The sequence below is a fragment of the Rhopalosiphum maidis genome, chromosome 1, assembly GCF_003676215.2.
Source record: "Rhopalosiphum maidis isolate BTI-1 chromosome 1, ASM367621v3, whole genome shotgun sequence".
Classification (NCBI taxonomy): domain Eukaryota; kingdom Metazoa; phylum Arthropoda; class Insecta; order Hemiptera; family Aphididae; genus Rhopalosiphum; species Rhopalosiphum maidis.
In genome coordinates this window covers 84,523,768-84,536,444 of record NC_040877.1, presented here as the reverse complement: position 1 = coordinate 84,536,444, position 12,677 = coordinate 84,523,768, and the positions used below count along the sequence as shown (strand labels likewise).

At 26.8% G+C, this 12,677-nt stretch overlaps 1 protein-coding gene across 1 annotated transcript; it reads right to left on the bottom strand.

The window, feature by feature from the left end:
* Positions 1-1,318: 1,318 nt before the first annotated feature.
* LOC113557437 (protein singed) lies at positions 1,319-12,173 on the bottom strand. The gene is made up of 7 exons (XM_026962961.2): positions 11,847-12,173; positions 8,718-9,217; positions 8,189-8,606; positions 2,131-2,287; positions 1,851-2,012; positions 1,621-1,757; positions 1,319-1,565 (listed from the first exon to the last, which is right to left on the bottom strand). The coding sequence occupies exons 2-7, from the start codon at positions 9,201-9,203 to the stop codon at positions 1,363-1,365; spliced, it is 1,563 nt and encodes a 520-aa protein (XP_026818762.1). The 5' UTR covers positions 9,204-9,217; positions 11,847-12,173; the 3' UTR covers positions 1,319-1,362.
* Between the last annotated feature and the right edge of the window lie 504 nt (positions 12,174-12,677).

Genomic DNA, 12,677 nt, shown 5'->3' with positions numbered 1-12,677 from the left:
ACAAGTTATTTTTATAACCCGTTATTTTATGACTTGATTTTTTTTTTTTACATTTCCGGTATTGCACATTTCATTTTTAATATTTTTAATTAAAAAAAAGTATTAGTATTTATTATTTATTTTAAAAATTGTAAATATCTTCATTATTTACACAAAAATAATTCTATATTATATTTTTTTCATTAAATCACATTAAACTAAACACAATAGGAAAATATTGAGGTTGTGTTTTGTTTTTTTATTTTTAATTAAAATATTGAGAGCATATTATAAATTCAATTATTATGTGACTAATACATAATATTATGTAATATGACTTAAGTCTAATGATAATATTATTTTGTATAAAAAGTGTAAAATGTATAGTAAAAAATGTTGTATGTTTATAAATATAGTTGTTTTAAACAAGATTATACCAATATTGAGCAATATAAATCTGTTTAAAAAACCCAATTTTATTTGTATACATCTGAGTAACTTTTATTTGTATAACAATACAATTTTAGATATATATTATTGATTTGTTATATTAATATATATATTTTTAAGTAAATTAAAGCCAGGCCATAAAAATATTTTATTATTGTTTAGCTTAAGTGTTTTGAATACAAATGCTTGTTTTTTATTCATATATGTATAACAACCATAAACTATGAACTAATGATCATATTATATATTTTTGTATATCTGTAAATGATACATAAAGTTATTATTAAAACCATGTTAACTACAAATTAAGTTAAAGTTTAATTTGTAATTTAAACATATTTCAATAACAAAGAAAATAATTCAAATATAAAATAAAATAGAATCGATATTGAATGGTTTTACTAAAAAAGAATTTGTCATTGGATATTTGCTGGACCATTATTTGTCCACAATGATGACAAAACTCAGTATTAGTTTAATTCAATTTATATTATACTAACTATAAACCAGTAAATATGTTTGAAAATTGACAAAAGTGGATGGAAAGTAAATCAAACTTTACCAACAAAAATTTGACACTTAATGTGAAAAAATTAAAATACAAGGTATGATACTTCAACTTAAATTTAAACAATTACCTATATGTAATTAATTGTTATTTTAATATTTCAATTTATTCAAATTATATTTATGTATATTTTGTATAATAGTTATGTTTATAAGTTGAATTAAGATTTGTCTGAAATTTATAATTATTTATAAATAAAATAAACTTAAGTACCTATGTATCATAAAACATATTATAGTTTATTGTTAAATATATGTATTTATATATTTATATTTAAAAAATCCCATATTTATAAGCAGAGCTAATAATTTTTATTTTTTCCATTTAGTAATGGACACGTGTTCAAAGAATATTAAATTCCCACATTAATATTCCCACTTTGTAGCATTGTTATAATCTCCATCACCAAGTTTAAACATTCCATTTTTACCAGCAGAAAGATAATAACCCGTAACACTTTTAATGCATATCCTTGTTGGTTCTCTTAATTCAATAAAAAATCCTTCCGGTACATCAGATTCCACAGAAACGCCTTCATCATTTGCATGCCAATATTTGTTAGTTTGTCCTAAACAAAAAGAAGAAATAAATAAATAAATACTTTAATCAAAACCTAATAATACCTTTAAAGAATACAATTCCTTTATCTGACCGTTCAACTTGTATAGTTTCATACGATGCTTTGTTACATTCAAGGCGTAAGCTTGATGATGATTTATATCCAACAAATCCTTGGTCGCATTTTAATACCAATATTGGCCTAAAAAAATAAATCGATACAAATATTTAATATAATTTGGTATTTTCAATTTGTAAATCAAAAACGTATCAAATATTTTATGCAAGTATATACCTGTTTATGAGGTAAAAGAAATATTTGCAAGCGTCATCAATTGCATCAACATTTGCATACAGATGACCAGACCGCTTTGTAGAGACATATTTACCATTGTTCGCACGGAAGCAAACTGACCCATCCCCTTGCCATGCCAACTCAAATAGAGCATTCGATGATCTATTTATTTTTTTTTTAACAATAGTATCATTATTCAATAATCAAATATTAATGAATATTATATTAAGTTGTTTAAATTTTGAATCTATAAAAAATAAAAGACAAACAATTTTCATACTTCTTATCAGCAACAGCTTGTATTCCACCTCCAGTTTCGAGAGTCCAATACCTGTCCTGCATTGTGCGTATGTACCATCTTTTAGTGGAAGGATCGAATTCCAGTTGGAAAGTCTCGTGATCGGATATTTCGTCTTGGTTAGCTGTTACGTCCACCCCTACAATCGGATTATATTAATAAAAAAAAATGTTATTCTATAAGAAGCCATTAAAATTGATGCCTATACTAAATTACAGGATATTTCATTGATTTTAATAACAAAAAAAGCGAGAATAAGTACAATATATGTACATATATAAATCATATGTACAATATATGTTATTGTATATACAATTTATTCTTAGAGTACCTAATCGAGGTTATAAAAAATTCCAATGTAATTTTTTAGTATCAGTTGTGTATTCTGTTAGACTTTTGCCCTTATTACTTGAATATTTTAATAAAACAAAAACTACAGCGTGAACTTTATTCAACAATGTATTATTACTTTGTTTTTATTTGAAATAATTCAATGTGAAAAATAAACTTTCACGTATTTAGGTAAGTAGACAAGAATATTAAAGTTATTTGAAAAGAGCCACTTTGTATAAATAAAAAACATTATATTTGGAAGCCGAGTTTCAATTTTTTATATTTTTTTATTCATTAAATATTAAGATAATAAAATAATAATATATTCGAATATCGTTAAATTTTTGGCAAGTGTTCTATAGATTCGTCATCCATGCTATTATAACACTGGAATACTTTTTTAAACAGATTTAAGACTTAACAGAGCACAAAATTACCCATATTTGTTAATTGTTACCTAACGATATTGTCTGTTTTATTAAGAGTTTTTGCTGTGTTTAGTTTACTTTATTTATTATTATAATTTATAATTTAAAAAAAAAGATGGGTGAGTAAAAAATAATACATTTTAAAAATTCTTAAACTCGTTTCAAATTTCAGATACAGAAAAAATCCCACCAACTAAGTACAATTAATATTGATACCTCTCAATTTTATAGTCAGTACTCAGTAGATAATAACTAATAGATCAATTCACTGTATCTAATATTAAAACCAACGAAGATAAACGTAAATATACTAATCACTCGCATAGTATAAATAATAGTAACAGACACCAAAATATCACGTATATTTTAAAGTGTGATTTTAAAGACAAGAAAAGAACTTGTAAACAGAATTTTTTTATAATAACCTAATATAAAATAATTTAGTTTTAAGCGAAGTGAGAAGCCGAGAACGGTAAAATATACCTGATGTTTCATTTAATTTATTTGAAATCAAATTAAATATAAAGTTAATGTTTTATGACTAATTCTAGTAGATACATCAGTATATCACACATCTAGGTGGCTAGGTACACGTTAATTTATATCTTACCATCAGGATCAGACTGATTACAAACACAATTAAATTAATTGTTTCAAGCAGACCATTTATTTTAAATGTATACCTATAAAGAATATCCATAAATATTCCCTGCTGTTATGATAATTGTTACATGCATAAGAAACGTGGGTAATACAAAATTTCCAATTCTTAAAACAACATGTTACTATTTCAATGTGTTCAGTAGACTGTGATTTAACTATAATTAGCTTCATTAACAATAGAGAAAGAATTTAGTAAGTTCTAGCACAGTTAACCATCTAAACATTTCAACCGTTCTAATAAATACCTAGTTTGAATTCCATAAACATGTGCATGTTATTCACGAATAAAATATTCTGGAAAGTTACTTTAGGATATACATAACACCTATATTTTATATAATTTAAAATCTGCTATAATGCAATAATTATTTTACATTACAATTTAAAATATGATATTTTTATAATGAGTTTTGTCAGTGTTTCATTTCATAAACGAAAAATAATATCAATAGGTATTATAAATATATGACAATAAATTCATATTCTATAAAATATAAATTAAAACTGTTTACATTTGTGTAATATTTACGACAACCATTTAACCTATATAATTTTTACTCGTTTAATCCTTTAAAAAAACGTTAGGAGAAAATATGATAGTTAATTAATAGCTATCCAAACATTCTAATGTATATACAATTAATAAAAATTATTTTGAATGAGTATTGAGTTTACGTATATCTACTTAAAAATTATAACCTTGTATAATATATATTATTTAATACATTACTTATTACAAATTCATAATATTTAATAAATAGTTAAAATTTATTAATTTTTATAATAACTAACATTTAAAATAAATAAATATATTAGTAGGTACATAATTTAAAAGTACTTTGATCAAACTTCAATATCTCTAAATATTGTTTACTAGTTACAACAACACGATTTATTAGTTCTATGCACATATCTATTGTATTATAGTAGTATATTATACTATTTTAGATAAAGCTATTATATCAATAAATATTAAATTTAAAAAAATTACTTTTAACATCAAACACTTAATTAAATTAATATAGTATTATTTTAAATTATGCCTTATATACATTTCTATGTTATATTTAAGGACTCGACTCAATCTAAAAATAATCATTTTGATAACGCAGTTAATTAAAATACACATATCATTATTCATTATTTTTTATTAGCCAGTATTCATTAATCATTATCTACAACTGATGATGATTAATAATTTTAACAAAAACAATATATTAAACGAAGGGTATCGTAATATAGTTAATGTGTTATTATCAAATTTAGTTATCGAACTCAATTCGCAATATGCCAATAATGTATATTATAATTAATAATTATCAATGCCCACTTACGGGAAAGGCTATAAAATAAAAATGAAAATTATAAATTTTAAGTAAATTAGTAAGTAATTGCAACAACAATGTGTGTGATATAAATGAAAATCAAGTACATACAAATCTAAAAATGTATAAATTAAATAAGAACGAGCTATACATGGATAATCAAAACGATTTACGGCTAAAATAAATTAAAAAATGTAATTATCCTTAAGCTTGATAATAATATTGATTATGATGTTTCCTCTTTATCGTTTAATATAGTTAAAAACAAACGAATACATTTCCTCGTCAAACAATATACATAGTAAAAAAAGCATTACTCATTTACTTTAAAAATTATACTTTTGGTTATAACTACTGCACGCAGCTGTTAAAACATTATACTATTTGGGTACAGCTTTAAGATAAAATAAGGGTGTGTCTCACTATCTACCCTATTATAGCTCTAAGACAATCCATGAGACATGACCATGTGTACAATGTAGTTATCACATGTATCCTTACGGCTTACGGGCGATGCTTACCCTACATTTGAAAAAATAAAAATCGAGATACAATATTACGGCCAATACGTGTACAAGTTATTTATAGATAATTTTAACAAAGAGGTAAGAACACACCACCAAGAGCTCTTGTCAATAATTTATTTTTAATGGCTGAAAAGAATTCTGAAATGGTAATTATTTTTAATACATATTATGTGTTGATACGTGTAACGCCTATGTCGTATAATATGCAAATAGTGTTGTTTAAGTTCAGATTAAATAACAAAGACGTATCTGTGTAATAATAAATTCAAAAAAATAATGACAATACTATATTATAAAAGAAGAATAATTTTAATAATCAAATTGAAATGCAAACAAAAATGACTGACGTAATGACGTCGTTATATACATTATTTGTATGCGAACAGAATATCCGAAGATACGCACGATACCTAAGTAAAATTAAAGATACAACAATCATGTATTTTTAAGAGTTATGAAAATGCGTCTTCGTCAGACCGTGTCAAATTAAAACAACAATTATAAAGAAGAAAAACGAGGTTTATTCACCTGTGTTATAATTGGTTTAATCCTCGTACTGTGGTGTTTAACAAGACGTCAAGACGAGTTGTCGACGTTAAAATATAATGAAAAAAATTATTAACTAGAGCATATTATATAATAATATAAATCACTAAAATGTACCAACCTATATAGTGGAGTTCTTATAGTGATTTTTCGCAACTTATGCTTGTAATTTGCATATTATTTTTTACATAATATTATATTTGACTTTTATAAATAATATTCTTAGCTAAAGACATTTTGTAAAAAATATTGTTTAACGAATTTATTAAAACAAAACTAAACTAACACGAATGACGCATTATTGATTCATAGCATCCATTGTGTTTTATTATTCTATTCATGTAATAATCCAATGTTAACTTCCTTTGAGTACCACAATATTATTATTTTTAAAACAGTTGTAACAACATAGTTAGAAGAAAGTATGATTTTAGGATGTACGAAAAAAAACTCGTAAATAAATATACCTTCTTAAGTATTTTAGTGGATATAATTGCTACTATACAAAAACATAACATAAAATAGACTATAGTTAGTTACTAAAGAGCCATATCGAATTTCTACTCAATGAATTTTCAAAATTAAGCACCTATACGTATAGTCATAGTCTTTTAATACACAATGAATGGTCATACTTATTATTTTATATTAATTAATAAAACTTTATATGTAGAGTTAAGTATAAATCGTTAAAAATAAAAAAATAAAAAAGCTATTACATATAATTCCAAAATTCAATGTTATTATAATTATAAAATAAAAAGTGTATAGGTAATTAAAATTAATGAGTAAATAAAATCATTATATGCAATATTACCTCTAATCCATGTATAATTGTATTAATTAACATGACAAATTATATTTTAAAACTTCATTTCAATAAAATATATTTTGAATAAAAGGGGTCAATTATATTATTTGCGTAAGAAAATGTTACAGGAAAGCAAACAGGTTTTAGTGATGTAGAGTTGAATTCCACACAAATTACTAGGTGCTGTAATTTAGGACACAAACATTATTCACAAAATGTTCATCACACACAGAAATGTAAAACACATGTACTTATTTAAAACTATTTTTAAAATTTTCCGAGTATTGTAAGTTATTTGTTTACAAATTTTTAGTTGGATTGTATTAAATGTTTTTAATAATACATTTGTAGGTAGGACGTTGCCACGTTGGGTATAAATGTATAATAATTATATATAATTCGTAATAAAATCGTAATGAAATAATTGTATATTATGTATAGATGTATAGTATAATTTAAAATATAATATTTTACTTCCAGGGTATAAGTTAAAATAATATACATTGAACTGAAAATTACTTTGATTAATTTAAATTATAATTTATTCTATTTATATGAAGTGCTTAGCAGTAACGTAACTGAAGTATTACATTATTTTAATGACATTACCAACTTTATTTTAACTTTTAACACATTGAATATTTTTTTTTAAATTGTCTCTAAGTAACGAAAATATAATTGAAATTAATTTTGATAAGTAATATCAATAATATAATGTGTTATCACTGTTACAATTTCAAGTATTGCTAATTACAAAACATTTTTAATAGTTCATTAAAAAAAAAAAAAAATGTTTACATTTATAAAGTATTTACTACTTTTTTTGTTTATTGAATGTTAAAAAATTAAATAAATACCAATGAATTTTTTTTTTTAACACGTAACTCTAAAATAACACAATTAACTTTCTGATTGAAAAATAAAGTAATTTCATGATTATTTTATTTGAGTAAGTAATAAGTAAAGTAACTTCATTAATTTAGTATATAATAAGAAACGAGTTAAGTAACTTAATCACTATAAAAATAATCCACTCAACACTGAACATTTTACATTAATTCTAAGAATAAAAAATAAAACAAAAAATTATAGTTTACAGTTAAGATTGAAAATAATATGGTGTTAAAATAAATTTACAACAAATGGAAATAATGGAATTTTTGAGAAAAATAATAAGTTTCTTCCTAAATTAAAAAAGAAAAAAGAAATTATGAATAAATTAAGACTCAAAAACACCATTATAATGCATAGTTTTCTGATGATAAGATCTATCAATATGTGAAACCTGTGAAGTCAACCCTTACTATCAGCTTAGCAGACTATTGCAAGTACACAGAGAAATTGGACACTAAATTGTTTATTTTCCAATCCATATATTACTTAATATAATTTTAATAAGCTACTAACCTTGTTTAACTGACACATATTTTGAATTGAGAGCAGCAATAAAACTTGCTTGTGGTAAAGAATCTTCAAGAGTAAACAATTCATCTTTGGTAACTGTCTGTGATCGTGTTTTAAGTAGTGCTTTAGAACCAATTGGAGATAAATAACCACCAACTTTGTCTCTCAAAGCTAAAGAACCAGCCGAGTGGTACTCAAGTGAAAACAAACAATTGGATGTACATGTGTCAACTAATTTTCCATCTCTAGATAAATATTTATTGTTACACGTGTGTATGGCATATTTGAAGTCATCATCAGGTCGCAGTTCGAGGGTAAAAAGTGTATCTTCACCCCAAGGTATATTTGCATCAACATGAATTTCATCTAAGTTTTCAGACAAGTGAGCAAAACGTTTTCGTCCAACTGATCTCAGGTTCACCTTAAATAATATATTTAGATTAAATAGTGTTTTAACTTTTAATATAAATTACATAAATATATACTATATTAATATATATATATATAAATTAATTATAACAAATCTACTTACTTGCGGCCTTGCAGCTAAATGAACTAGCCATAGTTCACTGGATCCTGCTGCTTTCGCTGTGCATTTGAGATTATCTGAGGAAGCACCTAAGTAGTAACCTCGTACAACATTTTTCAATGCCCAGCTACCAGAGTTCCCATCAGTTACAGAAACTTGAAATACAGTTCCAGGATCAGTAGGATCATCACCATCACAAGTCACATTTCCAAAAGTATCTACTGCTAAATATTTATCTAAATGTGATCGCAGTCGAATTGTGGTAGTAGGACCATCACTTAATAATGAATTATTAGTGCTTGGTTCCAAAGTCCATAATTGTTTTTTTTTTAACGATGCACCATTAGCATTGATTTTGAACCCAAATGTTTCAGCTGTTAAATAACGTTTAGAATCAACATTGACCAAACCAATTGTCCAGCAACTACATGGTGCAACTGAATGCTTATGACCTCCTTCGTTGATTTCATGATTATTGAATCCGTTCATGACTGAATATTAATCTAAAAATAATAAAAATTATCTAAGTTTATGAAAGTCATAATAGATTTAATTGTACCAAGTTTAATGTTTCATAAAAATAACAAACAAACACATAAATTAATATTATCATTAAATAGATTTTTTATACATGTATTTAATGCAAAATATATAAAACTATTGTAATAATATTAATAGCTTATTGCTTTATTAGTTTATTACTATTTATAGGCATATTTCATTAAATATTACTTTAATTAAATACAATTATTTTTTCCAAACTATTTATGTCTTAACACACTTTTTTTTCTTTTACAGTGGATAGGTACCAAATCTAAAAATCAAATTGATTGTGTTCAACCTTGTATTCTCGCTTGTATTCAACAATACCACACTAACCGTATCACTCTTAATAAGCACATCAATTTCATTACTTTCTGCCACATAATGAAGCCTTCATGCAGTCTATAATCTATTCAATATATGTTTATGTAATTATTCTAATTTTATTATGGATAACGAGTACACCATAACCATGTACCATTAAAAAATAATTTAGTACTAAATTTTTTATAGTATAATACGCGCATTAGATAAAAGTACATAAAATAAGTAGAATAAACATTTTATAATTTAAATTAATAATTATCAATAAGTACCTTATACCTATGGGACTTTAATATATTAACATATACATACATAACGCACAATGTGAATCCTATGTTTATAGATACGCATAATGAATAACTTAATTATTTTTCGATAACCTAAAATTTCAACTTCAATCTAATATAATAAAACGTACAAAGTATTGGTAATAATTTATAATTTATAAATTAACCTAATATGACTAATTCATATAAACTTTAGGTTGTTAACGATATTATTGTTGTTTGATATGTTTTAAAATATGCTTATGTAAGTAAATTCCAAAATATGATATACCTACGTCCTACACATATTATTGTAATATAAATAGTTGCACAGTAAGTACTCGTTTAAAATTAAAAACAAGACATTTTTAGTTAATTAGAAATATTGAACATTTTAATATTTAGGTGATAAAAGTTCTTTGAGAGTATTGAAATGTTTCATTGTAAAAAATAGGAACAATTGTACAATATTTGTATACTAATATTCAATTTCAATGTAAACGAATAAACGATTAAACAATACGTAAACGGAATAATGTAATACTATAAATTTATAAAATTAGAACATTTTTATATAATATGGAATGTCTGCAACGACAAACGTTGTATACGTTGGATTAATCAATAGAAATAATAATAATAGTTAATATGGAGGTTTTAACTTATAAAGTAGGAATTATATTGAACCATTAGAACTGAATACCGATAATAATGGACCAATTTCAATTTTGATGTTATTCTGCTGAACATACATAAAAACAAATTATTGACCTTTAAAGTTTTAAATATAAACCTCGTGGCATTTTGTTCTGGAAAATCACGAGTATAAATATATATTATATATAAACATTCAGTCGGTGAAGTACCGTAATGCGTTCTACAATAGTAATTAAACATACCAAAACCAAAAAAATCAATGCTTAAAAGTTCATCATAATATTGTGACAAAAATAAGATTACCTATTAGGATTCTCGCGCAATATAACCGCAACATTTTTAAATTTATATTCTTTGAATACCTACTACCAATGATTAATTACAGTTACGGCAGTAATTAATGCTACTACACGACCGTCAACGCACAGACGAGTACGTCAAGCATTGACGTCTCGCGCACTAGTATAGAAATCCAGTTTGTACTTTTGTAGACTATAAACTTTTAAATTATCTGTGCGCGGATGCGTGAAAATTCCGCGAAATTAACTGTCTAACAATTACAGAATACTCCCTCAGCTAAATAGATTATAATTGTACCGCTCACTATATCATACGTTCTATTTATGTAATATAATAGTAATATACAATTATTATTATGATATGAATCTCTTATACTAAAACATGTTTAAATACAAGTCTATCGAAATGTATCGAGGAGACGTCAGTAGACGACCAGCGAGGACTAGGCGCGCACCCAGTAATGGTTTGGGGTTGGTCACAGTCAGTGAGAGGGCGGCCACCCCCGCGAACACACCACACACGATTTTATAGTACAATTCATACCTACCACCAAGACGAGAGCCCTTTATTGGGGTGGTGACGGAGAGGGTCGTAGTATATTTTCATAATAATATTAAATATATAGCGTTTGTACGTGCACTGAAATAATTATTCAAAAGTAAACAACTGTACAGTGGCTGGTAGAGACGACGGTGGTGATGTATCATGAGCTTCCTAAAAATTTAATACGATCGTGTACACAAAATGATATCCGCGAGGCGGAAAATCGATTTTCGACGCGACAAAAACGCCGCCGAGCGGTCCAACATCAGGAAAAACTGTACGCCATAATAGTCACTCGGACGATGAACGCGCCTTCATTTATTAAAATTTCAAATTACCTGACAATATAATCGCCACAGCGATCATATTAAAATCGAGTCAATCCTTTATTAGTTTTTTTTAATCGGACATCATGGCATGATAATAATATATCACGACGTGTGTAAAATAGGTACCCGTGTTATTATTTTAATAATTGATGTCGCTTGTGTATACATACCGATTGCGTCTGGGTACTGTTTATTTTATACGACGACGACGAGCCTTTTCAGGGGACGTGGAGACGATGGTGTGCGCGTAAAACGGCAAACAACGAAAGAGGTACGCTTAACACAAGCACACACGCAGAGTGCAACAACGGGACTGCCGGTCGACTACGATTACTACGATTCCGTACGATGTAATGTTGTTATTTGTTTATAACATCGATGGCAGAGAAAGGGAAGGGGTTGCCGGTCGAGCAGCGGTGAGCCGGCGAGGAACGTATTGCCCCGCGACACCTATCGGATTGGAGCGACAGATGTGCCGTACTACTATTACCACTATATAATGATGTACAGGCGAAGCAATCGTAGTGCAATGGTGGTGCGCGTTGCGGACGGCATATATCGAAGACGCTCCGACTGCAGCAGTGAGCAGTGAGTAAACTACCACCACAGTACCACCGCCGCTGACGCTGCCGCGAGATACCATGTCCGCTACCACTATTACCACTGCATACCGTGGTCCCAATGCGCACGCGTGTGACGCCCTACCTTGAACTCGACACTTGAACAACGTTGACCGTCACAAGTCGGCAGTTCGGACTCTTCTTCCGTTCTAACTGGCGATTTTTTTTCGTCATCTCCGTTTTGCTCCTTCAGTTCATTATCCATCCTTTTATATATTAATATTATTTGGTATTGCTATTCGCCGAGCGTAATATGATTTTGCTCGCTGGACAACACGTACCTGTCTCATACTATTTGTATATTATAAATATCTATACATATCAGATTACATATATTAGGAATCTATACCAGCAGATCACAATTCACAGCGCATTGCCTAC

What these genes read in the sequence shown, in the direction of transcription:
- LOC113557437 (XM_026962961.2), bottom strand. Translation starts at nt 9,203, where the DNA reads ATGAACGGATTCAATAATCATGAAATCAACGAAGGAGGTCATAAGCAT. An exon ending in ATATGTGTCAGTTAAACAAG is followed by an intron (nt 2,288 to 8,188) that starts GTTAGTAGCTTA and finishes ATCCGATTGTAG; the next exon opens with GGGTGGACGTAACAGCTAAC. An exon ending in TTCTTTTACCTCATAAACAG is followed by an intron (nt 1,758 to 1,850) that starts GTATATACTTGC and finishes TTATTTTTTTAG; the next exon opens with GCCAATATTGGTATTAAAAT.